Source organism: Haliaeetus albicilla, chromosome 2 (assembly GCF_947461875.1).
Source record: "Haliaeetus albicilla chromosome 2, bHalAlb1.1, whole genome shotgun sequence".
NCBI classification, from domain to species: Eukaryota; Metazoa; Chordata; class Aves; order Accipitriformes; family Accipitridae; genus Haliaeetus; species Haliaeetus albicilla.
In genome coordinates this window covers 3966559-3988825 of record NC_091484.1, presented here as the reverse complement: position 1 = coordinate 3988825, position 22267 = coordinate 3966559, and the positions used below count along the sequence as shown (strand labels likewise).

General features: G+C 44.4%; 1 protein-coding gene across 1 annotated transcript in view; it reads left to right on the top strand.

The window, feature by feature from the left end:
* The window catches only part of NTSR1 (neurotensin receptor 1), a 69951-nt gene extending 49638 nt beyond the window's left edge, over positions 1-20313 (top strand). The window contains exons 2-4 of the mRNA XM_069803718.1: positions 1283-1484; positions 13105-13195; positions 15584-20313. Of these exons, the coding sequence (XP_069659819.1) occupies positions 1283-1484; positions 13105-13195; positions 15584-15833 (543 nt within the window). The 3' untranslated portion in view covers positions 15834-20313. The remainder of the gene's footprint in view (positions 1-1282; positions 1485-13104; positions 13196-15583) is intronic.
* The last annotated feature ends 1954 nt before the right edge of the window (positions 20314-22267 follow it).

Below are 22267 nucleotides of genomic sequence, written 5' to 3'. Positions count from 1 at the left end.
GACCACACATCTGCACTAGGTACCAGGCGTACAGCAAATGCTTGTGCACTGAAGTGATGGTGCTGCGTGGGTGGGTGGAGAGGGGATGGCTCCATCCCAGCAGACGGAGCACCCCTGGGTAGCTGAGGCTTCCCTGGTTTTGCAGGCTGCAGACGGACGTGGGGTTGGCTCGGGGTGCAGGGTTGCTTCTGTGGTTTAGAGCACTGAGGTGCAAGATACGTGGCTATCTGGGGAAGAAGTTAGCATGCCTTGTAACCCTACCACAGGGCAAAGTTCCCTATTGGCTTTATCTTTTTGTCATTTTGTCGCTTTTAATAAAATCACTTCTGCAGTCATTTGCAGCGCGCAGTTTAATTCTTGTCAATAGTTTGAGATTTTAAAAATTTAAGGGGCTTTTGATTTGTTCCGCGTTCATCTCGGTGATGTGCTGAGCCTCCCCCTGAGCCGTACAGCGGAGAGGACGAGCCCCGCGGGCACCCAGCCCCTCCGTGCTGCAGGGGGTTTGGCACGGCAGCTCGCCGTCTCGCCATGCCAGCCTTGCCACAGACATGCGGGCAAGTCCTACACATGCCTCTATTTCCCTGGGCTGCCGTTCATCAAGCTCAGCTCCAGCGGGGTTTCTAGGCAGCCCGTAAGGCCCTCCTGCATTTATTTGACACAAACAGTGACTTCCACTTGATTCAATCCCTGCTTAACTTGATCCGCCATTTAATTTTATCAAAACTGTAGTAATCAAATAATTCGTACTAAAAACATTACAACTTCCACTTGTTTATTCTGATCAATTTTAATTCTTTAAGGCACAAGGTTTATTGGATAATTTGGTTATGAGATAACAAAACGCTATCATTAGATCTACAAGGAAAGGACAGAACACAAAAAAGAAAGTTAAAAAGATCCCAAGGAGTGCTCATAATAAAGAAAAAATACAATAACATACTGTTATTTAGGAGTCGTGCTGTTCGCGAGGGGAAAATATCAATGGCATGTTTTGGTTGAGACATTTCTGGCAATGAACTACACTGAAACAGGGAAGACAACAGAATTGGATGCGAGTGGATTTGCCTTTTTTGAGTGTTGACCCACACGCATGAAGGCACGTCAGTGGTGGTTAAGTTTTCTCTCTGTGCAATAAGCCTTCAAAAGCCAAAGCCAGCAGAGTAAGAGGAGAGAAAAGATTTCCACTGCAGGCTGTTTCTCTGTTGCTTTGAGAAATAAAACACAATCTCCTGCTCCACCGATCCTTCTCATCCCTTGACTGTGCCACATCTCTCCCCTGCAGGTCAACACTTTCATCTCCTTCGTGTTCCCCATGGTCGTCATTTCTGTGCTCAACACCATCATCGCCAACCAGCTCATGGTCATGTTCAAGCAGGCTGCCCAGGAAAACCAGGTCTGCACCATCGGCGGGCAGCAGACGATGCTCAGCATGTCCATGGAGCCCAGCCGCGTGCAAGCCTTGAAGCACGGCGTGAGGGTCCTACGTAAGTATTCACGTATCTTGGCATGGAACTGGCTAGAGGTGTCTAAGTAAATATAATTTGAAGAGTTATAGGTTGAAATTGGTAAACGCTTTCACCCAAAACATATTTTAAATGAAAATTAGCTCTTTTTGGAAATCCAAATTGCCCCCAAATGCTTTGACATTTGCCAAAATTGTCCAATTCTTGTCTCAAAGCCCCAAACTTTGGAAAATAAGTTTCTTTGTTCTCTTGGTCTCTTTCCTTCCTCATCTATTTCTTGCTGAGTCACCAAGAGTTTTCTAGGGAATTTTACTGTTTATTTGCCACTATTTTTTTTTTTCTCCCAGAGTCACTTTTCTGACTCCTAATCTTCCCTTAAAGGATAAAAAAAAAAAATCATATAGAGAAAGGAAGCTAAAGAGATACTTGAGTATTATTTAATTAATTGTGCTCAATGGGGGAGAAGCTGATAAATGAAAATTTCAAATTTAAGGGAAAAAATATATTTCATGTCCTGTGAAACAGAAACAACTTGAGAACATCAAGTTTTCTTGCTTCTTCTTCTATTTCTGGCCAGCTCCAGCCTAAACACCTCTCTTTCAGCTGGTGCTGGCTTTAGGCTTTGAGTGTGACCAAGGGACTGATGTAGTTTTAAAACCAAACTTATTTCATGTGATTGTGTTCGAAGAGATCAGTTAGAGTGACACATAGCACAGGGTACGCAGCCCCACTGGCAATGCCCATGGTAAATCAGATGTGCAAATTTCTCTCAGCTGTTACAAGCAGAGACTTTGGAAACCCGGTGTGGTGGTAGTTTCCTTCGCCTGCTCCCAAGGTAAAAGCAGGAGCTGCTCTGAAGATGTTCTCTGCTTCATTAGAGGTGCGTGGAAAATCAGTTTTGCCCTGAAGATACACACATAGGAAAAAAGAGTTTCTTGCAGTCAATCAGAGCTTTAATTCAGATTTCAATTTTCTTCTCTCTCTCATTAAAAAAAATGGCCAACTGGCTCAGATGATTGGAAAAAAAAAAAAGATTTTGGTTAATTCAGACTCTTCCTAGTGTTTCTCCTCTTCAAAACTCTGATAATAGCAAAACTGATCTGATGGCAAAACATTCCTCACGTAATGGCATACACCTGATGTTTTATATCATCCCAGAAATAACTCCACTGCACGCTTGAAAACCTGAAGCGAGAGAGCAGCAGGGGCAGTTGCTGTGTTGTCTACAGTGAAAGAATTCCCCTGTTCCTGTCTTGCACATAACGTCTCCCCAAGTCAAGTGTTCAGCTCTGGGGTAAGGTGACTGTGATTATTGCCCTTCCTGGGGGCCAAATGTCTCACTATAAACTCAGCAGCGTTCCCAAGGGACACGTGTGTACCCTTCTGTGAGTTGTACTTACCTTCTCCCACCAGATATTGCACCCAAAGTTCTGCAGACTCTGACCCAGCTAATCGCAATATCCAAACCCAGACATTTTTTGCCCCGAGCCAAATTGGTATGCAGCAGAAATGTAAAAAAAATGCTGCTGCTTCTTATGTGATTTTTAACTACATTTTGGAGCCCTTTGAGGGCTGGCTATCTAACCACATTTCAGACAAATTCCCAAGCCCTGTTCTGGAGAATACCTTCATCTATATTTCACATGCAATCAAGGGTTCACGTTTGCACATGCAGTGTCTCAAACAACATTGATAGCTGGGAGCACAAGTGGCCATTTATGAACTGCTCAGGTAGGTATTCATAACTTCATGGAGAAACTAGACAGAACTGTGATCTCCATGGATGAGGACAGAAAGGGATTTAATTTTTTTTTATTCCTCCAACCAACCACATTTACGGTAATCACAAATAATCCTTTTCTTTTGCGTTTGCCTGTTGATATGTAAAGCTAAAGAACAGACTTGCTTACACACAGAGACTCTCTGAAAAAGCAAAACTAGACCAGCATTTTAATGATTTACTCAACAGCAACTTAAGCCTTGCATATATCACTTTATTCCTTTTCTTTTTCTGCAGAGCTTTGGTTCAGATAAAGGTTAAATAAAAGATCCTGCACCCAGGAATTGAGCTGTACTTCAAAATACTGGATGGCTTAATTAAATAAGCTGAGGAAAAGACCAAAGAATCTGGTAGCTTAAACTGACAGATGATAAAGCAAAAGCTGTTCAAAAATAGTACCCCCAAAAATCTAACAAAGGATGCTGGTACTGGTTTTAAACTGTGAGAGTCCTCGTGCACATTAGATGGTGAGAGTTTGTTAGCAGAAAGCTTTCTGACCTGTGCTTTTCATGGCAAAGCTCTTGGTAGCTGAAGCACTTTGGCCAAGGCCACATTTCCAACAAGGAAAGAAATCCCTAGAGAAGGCACCAAGAACCTCCATGAGATTTTTCCAGCTGTTTTTCACGAGGGATGCTAGTCTCATGCCATAGGCAAGCTGCCACATGCAGCCCAGCTTCGAACACCACGCTGGGAAATGCCTACTGAGACAAAGGAGAGAAAAACCCAGAAGACATTAAATTCCCCATAATTATCTCGTTGGGCTGTGTTTATTGACTGTCTCTGCGCCCCGATCAACCATCATCCATGAGGGGATAAGGAGCGAGCCTTGCTTCGGCACTGAGCTTGCAAGGATGGGGCCGTGCAAGTCCCTCGGTCCCCTGTTATCTTTTTCTGTTTCTCGACGCTTCTGCCTATTACCATTAAGTGAGAAGCTGCCTTTTCTCACTTGCACTACAACATCTCACACCTCCCTCTCTCCTTTTAGTATTGCATATTCTCTTAACATCAAGAAGAGAGAGCTCCTCATGAATAAAAAGAGAGAGACCTAAATTTACACGTGCCCTTCCCCGGGCATTGCTCAGGGGTAGTGGAAAAGCACCCCCTCACCAACAGGTCCACATTTCCTCCGAGGCACTGAAAACCAGCCCTTCTTTCTCTGAACAATAAGCTTAATTTTCTTCTTCTTCTTCTTCCCCAGGCAAGTTTTTGCTTTTGTTATGAGCTGCAAAAGCTGAGACAAGTTAGCAAAAGTGAGGGTTTCTGTCTGGAGCCTGAAATGGTGCAAAAGTGGGTCAGACGTGGCACCGTGGGCAGCGATGCACAGATATTACAGGCATCTCTGCAGTACCACCCCAGCAGCAGGACTGAGCTCCCTTCCCTGCTGGGAAGGCAATGAGAGAGCAGCCTCTTGCTTCTTTTCTGGACTGAGGAAGATCCAGCAAATAAGAAATCCACCATCAGTTTTGTCTGTGATTCACCGCATCATGCACAAAGGCTTTTTTTATCTAGCAAGTGTGAGTGAAATCCTGCTTCATTTCATTTTTCAGATGCACTTGATTACTGGAGGTGCTTGATTCACATTTACTTTTGTCACCTGTTCCTTGCAACTTTTCTTTTTTAATAAACCAGGCCTTGGAGCTGTCTGAAAAGTAGCAAAAAATACACAGGGATGCACATGATTTATCCTCGGATCAATGGCAGCCAAAACCACGTACACCATCCGGGCTAGTTTATGGAAGAGGATAGGAAAAGAAAAATGACACTTGTCCACGCTAATAAAACTGTTGGCTTGAAATCAGAGCTTCATGGGGGTCAAAGTATTTTCCATTTCCAAAAGTGAACTTTGGCTTGAAGTACAGAGAGCTTGGTTTTGTTTGAAGGGTGAAATGTTTCAGAACTTGTAAAACTAGCACTCAGGAAAGAAATTTTTGCATTTAATGGTGTGCAGAGCTGTTGGGTGAGATCAGAGCAGCAAACACCTTCCTTCCTTCCTCCAGATCTACTGAGATTATGTATTTATTTACATTGAAATAGGAGCTAAAAGTAGCCAGGCGAACAGCTTCATTCAAAACGTCCACAACAGCATTTTCCTCCTCTTTGGTAGCATTTATGTATTTTCCTGGCTCTGTCTGACTTTGGTCATGTACAAAATAGTTAGGGAGATCAGGATCAAGGAATGTGTCAGCCCTGCTGCCTGGCAGCCACCTCATTAATTCATTAAGCATGTGATTTCTGATTGTAATTCCCTCTCTGCTGTCAGCGTTCACCAGGTGTGAGGATCCAAATTCAGAGCTCGAGGCGCTGGCAGCTTCCCAGCTCTTTGGTGAGGGTAACAGGGCAAGGTCTGCACCAGCGCTGCCGCTAAAAATACCTCCCGCCAAGAGGTTTCATACCCGCCTGCATCCATCTGATATTCCTTCCATTTCTCCAATTGTAAACCACCTCCAATTTTTGTTATTATTCCTTGGCTATATTGTAGTGCTGGGAAGTTGAGTCTTTTGGATGCTGCGTGATGCTTCATGGAAGGGTGAAGCTTCTCTGATCGCATAGCCTGATAGGCCAATCATTTGATAACATCCTAAATAAATCTTAAACACACATGTACACACGTACCCTTCAGAACAAGCAGCTTTCAGCAGGTAAAACCTCACGTACACTGCCCAGACCATGGCATGCTGTTTCCAGACACAGAGAGGCAATATCAGTCTTCCCCATCTCATCGAGCAACCCTCAACACCTCCCCGACTGCCTGTGGGATCCGTTCCCACCGTGGATGGAAGGAAGGAGTTATTGAATGGCACAGCTGAGCTCTGATAACAATGTTGAGACAAACTGATGGACATCGAGGGGAGACTTTGCATGTCCCTGGGTGGATGTTGGCTAAGCCTATTAAAATGTAATCAGTTCCAGGTAGCATTTGCTCTGTTACAGAAGCTGCTTAGTGAAAGCAATTATAAAGCACTTAGAGAGGTTTAACCAATTAAAAGAATATCCTTCAGTCTCCCACAGCTGGCTGAGTGATGCCTCAGTAAGATGCTTTTTAGGAGATGAAGTCAAACCATATTTTTTTACTGAACATCTAAGAATTTTTTATTAAGATTTTGGGTTCTCTGCATTTCTTCAAGTTATACAAGACAAAGGCCAAGTATTAATGAAATATCCATGTGTCCTGCTTTTCATTAATTTGTGCATTAGTAATTCCCCTTCTGAACAAACATTTTGAAGAGTTCATTCATTTCTCTTCAGTGATGTTCCAAGTCTGAGCTGTCCGTTTCAGGAGGAGAATATTTCTATAAGATTTAGTGTAACCCTCCCACAAACAGGAATAAGAAACAGCTAATACTTTGCAGCCACAATACACAGAATAGCACCAGTCTGAAAATCTGCTCCTTAAACAGTCATATTTCATTTCCTTCATATTCTAAGGAAGTCAGATTTGTCCATGAATCAATTCTTTTGCAAGAAAGGAACTAAATTAATGGCAGTTTGTATCCCTAATAAAAAGTCTGAGCAACTCCCAGTGGAGTTCAGCAAAACCCCTGTGACTTTAAGCATGAGTGGAAGCCGAGTTTAACAGCTGAAGCGTCATATCGAAATTCAGGAGGATAAATTAGCTATATAACAGTTGTATATATTTCCCAGATATGTTCGTACACGTAGGTTTACCTTACAGCCTGCCAACTGACATAAAGAGAGCGGTATCGGAGCGCTCTATAAACACCCTCTGAGGAGCAGAAAGGGATGACGGCTGCACCTCTCGGGACACGGAGGCTCTTTTTTCTCCTCTCCCAAGACGTGTCCCTTCGCTGGCACTGCAGGTCCAGCTGGCAAGACATTTCGGCTGGGATTCGGGCTCTCGTGGCTGCATCTCTGAAGAAAACTCTAGGGCTGGTCATGCCCAGCAAGCAGATTTTCCTGGTGTTAAACCCTGTCAATGTGAGTGTTTAAAAAGCTAACTGATGTGTTTTTAAACATAAGGTCTGGCCAGGGCCTGAGTCACTGCAGAAGCATGCAGTAAATACAGCCCCAGGGTCCCTCTGGGGAGCAGAAACCATTCTGGGAAGAACAAAGGACACGAGAAGCTCAAAACTGGAGGGGAAAGAAGAAAGGGGCTGCAGAGGATGCCAGTTTGGGTTATACCTGATCTTACCAAATAGAAAGAGCCTTGAACCTGGTGAGGAGAAGACAGGAGCTCTTATCTATCCTTCAACGGGGAAATTTTCTTTCTTTCTTCTTCCTTCTCCTCCAAACATCCAGACATCCTGGGGGGGAAGGGCATGAATGAAGTGTAAATGGAATTAAGCAACTTCTTCTCTAATTTCCAAAAAAATAATTACCTTAGAAGGAAACTGGGGAAGAGACCCAAGTTTGCACTGGGTCAGCAGTGATGTGCTGCTTTTTGGAGCCTGTTCTTGGGCTAGCTTTAACCTTCATTTTCTGCCTTGCTCCTTATGGATGAAACCAGTGCCAGTGTACAATTTAATCACCAGAGTGAGCAGGGGCAGGAATTCACATCCATTTTCAAATTTGTCAGCTGAAGCCATTGAAAATCAGGACTAGAGAATACAGTCAGAGTAAAATACATTGGTTTTGCGTGCCAAAAGGTTTTTCTATTCACTCTGCTGTCTCACTGCCATTAACAAAAGAGTATTTAGGGGAACATGGCTCCTTTCAAGCAAGATAGCATCTTCTACCCCTTAATCCAAAAAAGAGACACTCCTCCCGCAGTAGGAAAAAAAGAAAGAAAATGATACAGAAAGATAAAAAGCAGATCTCTGGCTGCTGGGAATGGAAATTAAGGAGTCAAATCTAATGTTTACACTGCTCAGTAATATGTGCAAGAGCACAGGGGGATTGTATCCAGCAAATGCTGCGTGTTTTCAGTGGTGTCTAAAGGAGCTGACGGCTCCCCAGGCCCACTGCTATTCCCAGTTTCTCCTTCTTTGCTCTCCTGAGTACTGTTGGTGCATACTGGTGGTCCCCAATCTCCGCTGGTTATCGACTTTTATGGAAATCCTTTCTTCTGCAACCTTGTGACCCAAATACCAGCATAAGCAGTTTTTATTTTACTAGGCTCATACCCACCCTCGCAGCTCCCGTAACCCCTAGTTTGGGGCCCACTGGTATAAATATTGCCTAGGACCTGTCACGTAGTGCCTCATGTTAATATAAACAGTGCTTCGAGGTTTAACTAGGCAGTGCCAGCTACATCTACACTTGGCCCAGCTTTTACCATCTCTCATATCAAATGGCATGGTGACACGTGCTCCTCTTTGGGAGAGATTCTCTTGCAACGCCATCAGCTAAATAAGTATGTAAAACCCAGGAGTTTTGAATACACAAGGACTGTTTCTCCAGAAATCAGCATTAATGCAAATCCCTGACATGAGCCCCATAACACTGTTATATACATTATTAGTACCAGCAGGAGCATGCATTCCTTGGGCACTGCTGGAGATACACGGCTGCTGCTGAGCTGAAATGCAGAAAAGGCTGAGAGGTGTTGTTCAGATGGGTCAGTACGTACCCAAACAGCTCCTGCCTTTGCTCAGAAATTACAAGAAGCTCTTCCCCAGCTGTGTGTGTTTCAGCTCTCCCTGAAATACATAGAAAAAGAAATAAGTTGGCCAAAATAATCTGAACAAAACTATCAAGGAAGGATGGATTTGAGCTTCTCTGGAGGCCTTAGCAACAGTGGAGGTTAAAAGAGGGACCAGCATCTCTTTTCTCCCTCTCCTGGAAAGAAAGGAGGAGAGGAGGAGGGATACCGAGGGCCACCCCGGAGCCACAGGGCTGTGACTCAGCATGACCCCATTGGGGACAGGAGAGCTAAAGAGAGGAGGAAAACACCAGCCAAATGCTTTGTACTGCAGCAGATCCCTGGGGTCCGGCAGCAGTTGCACGTTACCCATCGCTGTCCTGGTGCTCTGAGTCACGCTGAGCCTCAGATGGCCCCAGAAGAAGGATGGGGGGCTGAAAATCCCTCCCAAGTGTGGCTCCCATGCTCAGTCAAACCAGACACCGAGCACTCGCCGTGGTCTTTTTACACATGATGTATTGCTCCATGCTCATGCTAACCCAACGTGAGTTTTCCGAGACGTTGGCCCCGGAGAAGGGCTGTCTCCCAGCCTCAGCCACAGGATACACACGAGGTAAAATAAAATACTCAGTGCGATCTAATATAATTTAACTTCCAGGATTGCTTCCACATCCAGTTTAGTCTGAAAATCAAGACTGGCACAGTTTAAATCTTCTTTTGCACAATGAAAAAGATGTCACTCAAAATTTATGTTTCCCTCTGCAGGACTTCCTGCACGATAAACAAACAAGGGCTCGTCCTTCGCCGCTCCTCCTTCCTCTCTCCCCTTTTTCCTTGGGATGCAGTTCAAATGGGCAGAGAATAGAGCCATTATAAGACAAAATAGAAAGCCACAGGATGCAATAATTCAGGTTTTAATACATGTTTAAATTGGGAGATTGATTTAGAAGGGAAATGAAGATGCAGCTCAGTGGAAGGATCATTCCCCTGCATCCCCAGCACGCTGGCGTCGGCTTGCTCGGGTCCCCTCTCCACTCCTCAGCCCTGGGCTAATCCGCAGGTTTGGCACCTCATTTGCTCAAATGTGGGAAATATCAGAAGTTCATGGAGCAGCCCTGCTCCTACTAACACCGCATTGAATTCATTAGAAGTGAGGGATGGGTCTGGTTTATTTTTAGTTCAAAAAATAGAGGCAGGGAATCTCCGACCTCACAAACACCATCCTGGAGAGTCACCTCCATCACGCGTTGGGTCGAATCCTTCCCCTGCAGTGCTCAGCTCCAGCAGGCTGACCTGCTCCATCTTACTCCACCAAAGAAACCCTTGTGTCAAGCCTCTGATGGTGGAGAACATGTCCTACAAGCTGATAACAATGATAAAAAACCATTTTGGCAGCCACTTTGCCCAGCATTTGTTTTACAACTCATCCGTTTTGATAAGCATGTGCTCAGGGAGGCACAAGACAGCAGCAAAAGGCACCAGGTATCTGGGAGAACAGGACACTTTCATTCTGTATTAGATAAAAGTTAACACATTCCCACGTTTCATATTCATCCCTGGGGAGGGGACCCAACAGGGCAGGATTGCCACCCTAAATCTGCTTGATCCCTTGTATGATAAAATCGAAACATACGGATTAAGGGTGACAAATACAGGTCAGGGTCTCCTAATCTGTGCGGCAGAGGCTGGTGGCACAGAACCGCACAGCGTGCTACCCAGCTGGGATTTCCAAATCAGACCATAAGTGTCTCCAATGCATTTAGCTATGTGTTTAATAGAGTTTTAATTGCAGAGTGATAGCATGTGATATTACAGAATTACCACAGATTACTTAATTGACTATTCCTTTGCTCAGCTCAAGCAGATATTTCTCTGAATATGTGTTTTTGCTGCTATAGATCCCTGCTTCCATATTATTTGGCACAGCATTGTCTGAGCAACAGCAGCAGAGATCCTTTACCAGGAGAAAACCACTTCCATTTAACGTGTTGGTAAATTTAACAGGCAGATGTGCGAGACTCTTAAAATTGGCTGTAGAAAGAATCCAGATCCTGCCGTTCTTAAAGAGCTGCATGCAGGGGTGAGCAGCTGGGAAGTGCCAGTGCATGGAGGTTTCTGCAAAAATTATGATCTGCACGAATGCACTTGTGTCAGGAGCCATTTGGGAAGCTGCTTTCACAGCCTGAAAAATCCAGCTAATCCTGTACAGGCACTGGGGAAGCAGATGGACTGGAGCTGTGATGTTGGCTCATTCCTGTTGGCCCAGTGCTGATGGATGGAGGGGGAGAGGCTGGAGAGTATCGCTTCTCCTGTGGCCCCTGGGAGGCATCTCCTGAGAAGTCATGGGTGGACTGCCCCATGCAGGGCAAACCAAAAGTCCATCCAACAGAGAAATTAATTTCTGGAGATGGTCAAAAGCAGGCGCTCAGAAATGTGGAAGAGCGAGGCAGGCATCCAGCGCTCCCTCCGAGATTCCTGCTGGACCTTTCCACTTCTCCTGTGCCACGAGTCGTTTAGGGGCTGTCCCCATCAAAGTCCCAGCAAAGGTCCTCAAGGCAGGATCAGAAACAGGTCAAATTCATTCACCTGATGGCGTCCGAAGAGCTGCAGGCTGTCTAGTGATGAATTACATCTGCAATCACAATGACCATATAGCAGCCAAAAACATTCAGATTGAAATCATGAAGTCACTTGGACAAGAGAATAAAAACAGAGCCTCTAGCTTTCTTTCCAAAACATGTCCCTTCAGTTGCCTAAAACTTTATTGAATAAATGGCTTTTGCAGCATTCCTGGAAGATGCTCTCATACACCATGCAGGCTGATGCTAAAAGAATATAACCGTCTCCATTGTTAGTTACGTGTTTAATAAAAGAGATAGCACATGGAGTTGAAGTGTGGCTGTGAGTACAGAGACGGACACCAGGAATTATTTAATTTCTGTACAAATTAGGCAGTGATCCTGCTAGTGATGACACCCACAAAAACAGGGCACAGACACTTCCCCCCCTGTTGTGTTACTGAAGTCTCCCCTGTGCCTTTTGGCTGAGTAATGGTGATGGGGAGATGCAACCGCAGCCAGACTTCCTCCTCCTGGATCGTGTTTTTCAAGGGAAACACATCTTCTGCATATCTCCTCTATGAGCTGTGGCATAGGCCCTGTGGGATGACAGCATCTGGGTTTGGGACATTTCCACATAAATATTTGCAATCCCAAGGCAGAAGGAGAAGCAGTGCCTGCCTCCGTGTGCCAAATCCGCATTGCACTGGTGGTGCGTAGCTCTGTAAGAGAGCTTTGCTGCTTCCTAGCCCTTTACGGGTCACATAAAGGACAAGAATGATGCGGCCCTTATTCTCTGTAGAGTAAATTTGGGATGAAAAATTAACATAATTATTTTATTTAGCCTTGATTTTCTTCTTGTCTTTTATTGTGTTATGTTTTAACTGAGATTTCTTTATTTCCTGCTAGGATTCTGCCAGAATCCTGTCATTTCATACAGACGTTGAAATGCATATTACAAAAGGAAATAAATCTTTCCCTTGATTGCCTGATATATCTACTTTTTAATCTAGATTGACAAACGCACTCTACCAACCGCACTTTTATCCTTCAGAGTTGTTGCGTTTTATTTTCCATTGTTTGATGTCCCTCGGCAGGAACCTGGAAAGGAAAAAAAACCATACCGTCTTTCTCTGCTTATCCTTTAATTAGTCTTTTTTATTATGGCAATGTCCAGACCCAAACGTCTTGTAATCACTGTCTCAGGTATTGCACAAATATAGAGCAAAAGGACAAGCCCTGCCACCAGAAAGCAGTTCCTGGGGCTATTTAATGATCCCCAGCATCGCGGGGACTGTGGCCAGTGGGTCCGTGTAACAAACTAATGGTATTATAGTGTCCCTGGCTCCCTGTCTACCTGGATGAAAAACATACACTAACTGTCTCTGCGAGTACTTTGGAAAAAATACCCAGTGCCAGAAGGGCATGAAACAAAAGGACAGATGCAAATAGAGTTTCGTTTAAGCCAGTGTCTGAACTAGGCATCAGCAGTCCTTTATCTGCATCATACCTTCTTTTGTTCATAATGTCACTGCCCCCGTGCTTATTGCTATTTTCTATTATTTCTGTTATGCTTGTTTTTACAGACATTTGCAGGCTGGTTGTCCCTCAGGGTTATTCATTCTTTGCACAACAGCAACAGAAGAACGAAGTGGGGCTTTAGGAAAACCGTTTACGGTGATAAACACCATACAGACAGGTCTCTCTCACCCCCCGAAGAAGAATCGCTCACAAAAAGTAATGAGCTCTTTTCGTACCTTGCAGGTGCTGTGGTGATCGCCTTCGTGGTCTGTTGGCTCCCTTATCACATACGGCGTCTCATGTTTTGCTATGTCCCTTCCAGTCACTGGACAGAGTGAGTCACGACACGGGGGACGAGATCCCCCCGTGCCAGGACGGGGTGGGGGGGTCAGCCTGGAGCTGGGGCTGCCGGGGCACCACCAGACTTGGGGATGGAAGCAGGAATGTGGGAGCAAAGACGTTCTCCACGTGAGGGTTGAAAGCCTCAACCTCCTAATTGTTGTTTTGCTTTTTTTCTTTTGGATTTCTTACCGTGTTTGCCAGCCAAATTAAGTCCTAGTTTTATCGCCTATGTCCCCCAGACGTGGGTGAAGGAAGCATTAGCTTGAACCGAAACGCATCAGCATGCCCTTCCTTCTGTGGCTGCGACCACAGAATCACCGCCCTTAACAACGGCGATGGATGTTCAGTTGACAGTCCTTGATGAAACGACATTTGCATGGGGGGGCGGTTATACATCTGAAGTGGATTGCTGACTCCGTGGCGGAGATATCGATCACCGACCCTAAGACGGAGCAGCTCCCGTTAAGGCACAAATTAGCTCCACGACATCCCATTTCCTTAGTGACGGGAGAGATTACACAGGTGGGGAAACAACCGCGCTGCTCACGGAGTCTGGGGCAGGTTATTTACTGGGTTTTGCAAGGAGTGGTTCAAAATTAAATATTAGCAGTTGCCACTGATTAGAAAATGTCCAGATTCTCAGAGAATTTAGGATAATTGCACGCCTACGCCAAATGCACGTGCGCTGTTCACAGATGTGCAAGAGCACACAAACAGCTCCGTGCAGCCTTTCTGCCACGTCAGGCCAGGTTCCTCAGCAAAGCAGAGGAACACAGAACAGATTATTAATTTTAAATATGCAATTAAACATTAATGCTGTCTGGGGATATACACCCAGGTAGCCTGAGACACCATGAGATGTGCTCAGTGAAAAATGTGTCTTTCCTCCCATGGTGTTGTGTCCCTCTTCTCTCTGGGACTGGGTCTGTTTCCTGCAATGAACAGGAAAAGAAAAAAAAAAATCTACAATACCAAAAAGCAGAGCAACTATGAGACATTAAAATTTCATAAACTCCAAGCACAAAAAATAGTAATTTACGATATAGCAGTCTACTGAATGGAATTGTACATCCATCCGTAGCAAAACCCAAAACCTATCTTCAATCATGAAAACAGAGCTCTAGGCACACACTGGGACAAACTGTTGTTTCTTGTTTGCTTTCCTATATGAAAAGCACTTAAAGCAGCAATCAATTATGTAATGACTGCATTTGCTTTGAGCAAGAGGGGTAGAGAAGTCTGTCTGCAGTTAGTGTGAATTTATGCATTGTGGTTGCATTCCCATTTTTTTTTTCTTCTTTTAAAAGCCATGAGCCATTTTAGGAAAACACTGAATTTACAGGCATATTATGAATGGTGAACTATCAGCATGGTAGCTAATCAAGACCTTGCAGCAGCTTGATGTGTGCATTTATAAATGCACGTGTCTGCCCCTGAAGAAGATAAATTTTTGCTGTATTAATTCTTCACAACCATATAGAGAAACTCTGCTTGCAAGAGCCGGATGGGCCATGCAGTACTTGGCAGTGCTGAAGGGGTGTGGAGGGATTGATGATGTACCCTAGCACACGTCTATTTCTCTTTTGTTAGACAGTGCTCAGACTAACAAAAAGGTCTGCAACTTCCACTGAGATAAATGATCCTGGGGAACATCTTCCTGAAAATGAGACCCACGCTGTTTATAAACGCTTTACCAGCTCAGAGCTGTTGGTCTCACTTGTCCCAAGGAAAGATATTTCCAAAAAAAAAAAAATTAAGCGTTTTCAATCAATTCTAGTTGAAAACATTATATATTGATGGTCAGGATATGTTTCAAAAGCATGCTGTCGTCAACTTGCCCCCAGAATAGAGACTGTTATCCCAGATTACAGACAGCTCCCAACCCAGAGACGCGTTGAATGAGCTGATGCAGCTCTCACTGCTGGGGGGAGGAGAGAGCTGCATCTGTTACTGGATCTTGGCTCTTCTGCAGGCTCTGTAGACCAGAACTGCAGCCAGAAAAGTCAAGCTAATGTATATGCATGACACAGAAGCAAATTTCCATCTGGCGTCTCAGTTTCACACATGTCTATTTTTGAAGACAAAATGAACGCACGAGGTAAGTATCACATGGGCACCCAGGGCATACATAAGTTTCTAACTGCTAGTGACTGAGGCAAGACTTCTGTAGAGGCATTTGACCTACGTTTGGCCAGTCCCAGTTGAAAACATAGATATTTTTCTGGTGGCTTATGCACTGACTCCCACTGGTAAGCTCACGTCCCCAGTCAAGAAAGGTTAGCTGAAAAAACAGCTCATGTTTTTCTCACCCTTGTGACTTTGAATTATTTCAGTTCTCCACATTCTATTTAGATTTTTTGTCTTTTGTCTGTTCTTCCAGTTTCCTTTTCAACTTCTACCACTACTTCTACATGCTGACAAATGTCCTCTTCTACGTGAGTTCAGCAATCAACCCCATCCTCTACAACCTGGTGTCTGCAAACTTCCGACAGATCTTCCTCTCTACACTCACACTCCTGTGCCTGCCATGGAGGAAGAAGAAGAAACGACTGGCCTTCACCAGGAAATCCAACAGCATCTCCAGCAACCACACATTTTCCAGCCAGGTCACAAGGGAAACTACATACTGAAGCCAAAGGAGGAAGGGAAATGCATTTCGTCATGGAGACAAAACTTGGGAGAGGCCTCTGTGACTTTCATGCATGGTCTCCAAATTCATGTAACACAAATGTGTTTAGCAAAGTCATTTTTGTTGGCAAAATAGGCTTCATTCTGCCAGTAACTTTGAGGTTATTTTAAAGCATTGGCCTTGCCTCTTGTGAGTAATGTCTACACGTTTTGTAACTTCAGTCTGGCATAGATCCAAGTGCAGTGTTGACTGGGAAGCCAAAATATGTTAAACTTAGGCAAAATCATACTGCATTTCATCCTTTTCTCAATGCAGAGATGCCATGTTCACATCCAAGGGTTTGAGTTCACGTCTCTTGGTGGCACCGAGCAGAGAGTCTGATGAGGAGAAAGTAGTTTTGAACAGAAAGGGATGTTTTCAGAGAGCAGACATGCTCATCTATGGGATGTTCACTGAACGAGGAGTGAAAACTCAGGGAGCCAGGTGGTTATTTTTGAAATATATCTAAATTATTATTAATATGACCTAGGTGCTCGAGAGAGCCGCTCTGGCTCCTTGAAATTAAATAACAGATGATGCCTTACCTAGATTGGGGTGGCTGTGGCCTGGGGGAATGGGGGTCATCTTTCACTTTAGGGCACATATAGTGCCTGGCACAGTGAACCCCCTCTCTTGCCGGTATTGGTACTGCAACACCAATAAATAAAGGCTCTGGCAAAGTCAAGAATGCAGAAACTGTGCCCAGCTGGAGTGCTGAAAACAAACAGAAATGGAAAATCTTACTGTTGCCATACAGCCAAATCCTGTTTTTCATCTGGAGAACAGTTACCTGGCCTGCATTAAGAGGTGAGAAAAGTCCAGGCTCATGCGGGCTCCAAGGCTGCTGAGATAAGAGCAACCTGCCCCAATTCTGTGGGACCTTCAGATTTTTCCCATTCTTAATCCAATTCTACTTGTTTCCTCACCATTTTCAGAAGGCTGATGTCTCATAGGTTGTATCAGTTGCAGGCAGCAGGGCCTCTTGTTCTACCTTTTCTTATTTCTTTTTGCTACCAGACCTGTTGGCACACTGATCTACACAGACAAATCTTCAAATGGTGCAAATGAAGAACACAAGAAGGTCTAAACTGAGGAGTCTTAGCTCTAAACCAACTTTCTTTTAACAAGCCAGAGGAACAGAAACAAGACCTGAAAATTCTCTTTGAAATTTCTCAGCTGGCCAGGATAGGTAGTGTGAGCTTTTCTCCCATATGGTTCCACCTTTAACAGCCCACTATGTGATGCAGCAAATTGCTCCAGACCCTTTAGCACCAGAAATCACAGGTCTCTGGGACAAGCTAAAGGGCTTTCCCTGCTGTCACATCACCAGATGGTGACCTGCATGAACCTGGAACCAACCAATCGTCTTGTGCAACCTCTGCTGTGATTTTGCTGGTGGTGACCTTGCATCCCCTTTCATACCCCACTTCATTAGGAGGGCAGTGCTCGCCTCTTCATGATGACAAACTAGAAGAGTCACTTGGCCCATACCCTGTCACTCTTCAACTAACAAGCACCCTCGGTACTTAACAGAAGTCTCAGAGCTGGAGATGTGGGTCTGGCCCCACTGAACTGTCACACAGTGATGGAGACCAGTTACTGATCTACTGGGTGGATCTTCTCCTGCTACAAATATGGTATCTCGTGGGTGAGTCCCTGTTGGGCTCAGGGCATAAAGAAAACACCTGTGGGGCATTTGCTGTGAGTTGTGAGTGTCGGCTATCTACTTCTGAGGCATTTATAACCTGGCAGTTGTACAGAGCTAGCTACCATGGTAGACCTGGCTACCACCAGCCATGACCTCCAACCACACCTACCAGGGATGGGAGGTTATTTTAATGCCTAGTACAGAACCACTCCAAAAGAAAGGGCTCAAAATAGAAATCAGTGGGGCTTTAGTTTCTTCTGATTCAGCCAAACTGCAAGCTCTGTTCTGTCATGCCTTCTTTTAATTTCTTGGGCAGGTTGTACCAAACAGAGGACAGAGATTATATCTGACAAAGCACTTTCGTTGCTCATGCACAGTTGACTCCTCTTTGGCAAGAAAAACAGGTAATGGTACAGAAAACAAAACAAAAGAAAAAAGGAGATTGATCTCTTTGGAAGGAGATCTGGGAGAAACCAGCAAATGTTATCTCTGTGTGTGTGTGTGTTAGAAATGGCTTGGGCAGATTGGAAGAACCTCTAGAAGACCTGTACATACTGCCCTGTGGAAAAGTCCAGGTATGATAAGCAGAGGAAGAGGAGTCTTAATGTCACACACTTAACATTGGCCTTCCAGGCAAGACAATTTAAATGTTTCTGGAGAGGACCCAAATTCTTTAACTTCACCTCTAAATAGAGTCAATAGCTGGGAGGTGGTTTCTGAAACCTCCCACAGAAGCTGTAACTGTGTGTCGCTTTGACTTTCACTAGGAATTAACATCCTGCGTGTCTCAGTTGCTTTTGAAACGTTAAACATTATTAATATACTTGTTCAACACCAACCTGCTGGAATGTGCTTGATTATCTTAGAACACACTGTACAAAAATTGTTGTTTCACAAAAAATGCTTGGCTTAGATTTTCATTACTGAGCTACGCTGGCAGGTTACAGAATATTTGATCACAGCTCAGAGAAACTGGTAGGTTTATTTTTGGTTTGACATGAAAATGGGAACAAGCTGGAGTAAAAATGGTCTTATCGTAAACTCTGTCCACAATGTTTGTTGGGCCACTTGAGTCCTGAAGAGCTGACTGTTTGGGGGGATTTATCCAGGCAGTTTGCTGGCTTCTATAGCTCTGTTCCTGCAGCTTAACATGGGAGCAGACCTGAGTCTATGGCCTTAATCTGAGATTGCAGCTCAGAGCTACCTCTTCCACTGGCCAAATCTGACTACCTTGAGCTGAGAAGTGTAAGTTGCAGCTGATTTCATCCTCTCTCCCCTCCTCACCTAGTTTTGCTATATTCGACCTGGAGATTTAGTTCCCTTGAGCTCAAAGTGAGGATAACTCACCGTAAGACCCCACAGTTTTATAAAGGAAAGCATGATACTGCCCAGTGTATACCAGAAAAATGGTTCTTTCCATGCCTTTTAACAACGGTTGAACTACTAACCCAACAAGGTTTAGCTTTAAACCTAATCGAGTGTAAGTGGCTTTTGCCATTAGAAAAAATGCATATTCCCATCCTTCGTATTCCTGTCTTGTCTGAACTCTCTGCTGGGGCAGAGAGGTGAGCGTTGGTGCGGGATGCTGTTAATCTATGCAAATTTCCTATAAGTGTTTTGAACTGTTTGTTTTGACTAAAAAAAAATCTGTAGAACCCACAGATGTGAAGTGCTGCCAGATGGATTCTGAGAAATTCCCATCTGAAGAGAGTCTATCAAGTGACCTCTTCAAATATTATTTTGAGGTTTCCTTTCCCTTTACAGCGTTCTTGTCAGGGCCATCCATTTGGCAGTGTGTGAAATCAGATTTACCAAGTCATTACGCTATTTGGAAATTTCCCCCAGACAGGACTTTCTCACCAAAGGCCCAGTACACATCAGCGTTTCAACGCTCTGCTGAGCTTGTCTTCTTCGTAAAGTGCACGAGACCTCACTTCAGCGACTGCGCCCGTAAAGGAGAAAACTAAATGGAAAAGTCAGTGAGGAGGGTTAGCAGGACACGTGCTGAAAACATGACAGTTAGCGGGACCTTTGCATTTATAGCATCAAACATTTAGCGGAATAAAAACCAAGGTGTTGCTGCAGAGAGCTCGTGTGGCAGGTTTGAACCCATCGCCTGTGCGGGTGCTGTCGCTGCCCGCTCTCGGGGAAGGACAGACGTCCACACGGCTTGAGAGCGCTGGAGCTTTGCTGTGCAACGCCTTGCGTGTTAGTCTGGTATCTTCTTGGTTGTGTTGTTTGGTAGCTGTTCAAACAAAGCTGTATCTGCTAGAGCTCTGTCTGGTTCTTAACGTTACAGCTCAACAAGTTCTTCTGTTCTCAGTCTGGACTCATTTAGGACAAAAACAGAAATCGCTAATCTAAAATTTCATGATGCTGTGTCCTGGCTTTGTGATCAAGAGTCCTTCCCCAGCCGTGCCACCTGATAGTCCTGCACATACTGTATTTGTGGCAAATATTTTTCAAAGTGCACCTTTTCTTTTTCTGAAATACAAAATGTTAATATGTGCTTTATTTTCTGTGGCCTGTTGTGCAATGGGAAAAAAAATGAATGTTAAAAGTGTGTCAGTGTCTCCCTTGTAATATTTTCTGTGACAAAGGGAAGGAAGCGGGTGTGAAATCCTTTTGTGTAGCAATGGGAAACACTCTTTCAATGTAACATGCTATTATCGATACTGTATTTCTTGATCAAACTGTAATGAAATGGTTACTTCCTGATATAGCCTTTGTACTGTCTGGTATTTTATTTTATTTTGTCATTTATGGATCCTAAGAAATAAATATCCAAATTTAAGGCTTGGGCGGGTCATGCTTGAAATGGCAGCTGTGCCTTTATCATACAGCCTGCTTACCAGCACAGGCTGGCTGGCTGTGGGCTAAACCGCTGAAATCCCATCGACCTTGAACTGACCTTTGCACCTCCTCTGCAGAAGGGTCCCGAGCGTTCCTCTCCCACAGACTCTTTGGCACAAACGCAGCATCCAAACGCCAGCTGCTGCTAGCATCTGCAAGTCGGCAAACAAACCAGGGAAAAGACTAGCTAGGTTTGAAGAAGGTTCCCATAGGTGAAGTTTGCCCTGAGAAATCCCTCCTGAGACCTGGGAAAACCAAAAGGGCTCCGTGCTGGTTTACAGTCCCGCTGTGCTGTTAGGAGCAAGCAACCGAGAGCATCCAGCTCCCTTTGGCTGTGGCACGCACAAGCCTGAAGTGTGGGAGTGGAGATCTTCTGGGCTTCAAGAAAGACCTGTGCTGCACAGAGGGCAGCTGCTGTTTGAGATCCAGGTAGCACTACAGGAGTCTGGCTGTTTTCTGAACTCCTGCCTTGCTTATCTTGCCTGCTTGCTTTCCCCTGTTGCAGGGCAAATGTTAAAAACCTTGTATCTTGGCCATTATTTCTGCAGCAGCTTTGCCCAGAAAACTGAGCAGATCAGGGCTTTATTGCACTGGGAGCTGTAGGCACACAGCGAAGGAGACAGCCCTCACCCTGGAGAACTTGTTGCTGAAAAACAAAACAGTTTTACTGTGCCTTAACAGTGAGGTTTCCCTTCCTACCTTCCCCGCTCTTGCATGACCCGCTCCCTCCCTGGCATCCATTTTTCTAACACAGAGGTAATTTTGTGGGAACAGAGTACTTGGGTATCGCCCACTATATTAAAGTGCCTTTACACTTAATGAGCGAAAATCAGTCACTTCCATTCTCCTTGCAGCTCCTGGTTAAAGTTCTGTTGTGAAATAGCTCAGATGAGCACCAGGAAAATCCATAAGATCTTCATAGTTTTTATCCGCTCAACCCTATTGTTTTGATTTCTGGCAGACAGAAAGGTTGCTTGGAAAGCAGCAACAAAATAAAATTTAAATATTTGGGATCATTCATGCCTGGAAAATTCATCTTCTAAAACCTAGCTGAAATGCACTGCATCTCTGAAAGCATTTTGGTGCTGCTTCCAGATGAGAAGAGCAGGAGCCTCTATTGTCCCTACAGCATCAATTATTAAAGAATCAAATAATTTATTTTATGGATCCTTTTATTTGGTGTTCAGCCTTGCTCTGTTAAAAGGTGTATTTTCAGTCTGCTGCCTAAGGAGCTGCCGTTCATGTCTTCAGCAGTGAAAATCCACAACACATGGCAATGTCTTTGTTTTCTGGCTGCAGGAGATTTTTGTGTAGGGCAGGATGCTCCCAGCGGAGCCTCCATTGCTTATGCAGAAATCCAGACCATGTTCAAGCTGGAGTGAAAAACATTGCCTTCAGCTCGTGACTTCTCTAGCTCAGGGCTGACTCCTTGAAAAATTAAAACTCCCGGGAACCAGAGCTCCTCGCTTCTCTCATACAACCCTCCCACCCAACATCACGCAATCGGGCATCACATCACAGCCCACCAATGCGGAGGAAAACAAAAGGCTGTGGGGAGTCCATTAATTTCTTTTTTCTTTTAGAAAGGCACAAAGACTGTGTCTTGAGCAATGAGGGATGTTTCAATTTGGCCCGTATTTCTCATTTCAATTATAAAAGTAATTTTGATAGTTCACAAGAGGAAAATTTCAGGCGCCTTTTGAAACAAATGTTACATTTTAGTAAATGGCTTCATAAAACTTAATAAACAGCCATCCAGAAGTTAATTTATTTAAAATGTCTTTAAATCCTCCTCTGCCTTATTGAATTTGGTTGAAGTAGATCAGGTTGGAGTATATCCATGAGGGTATTTAAGCAATAAGGCAGCGCATCCTGGTTATTATTACAGGTCTCCT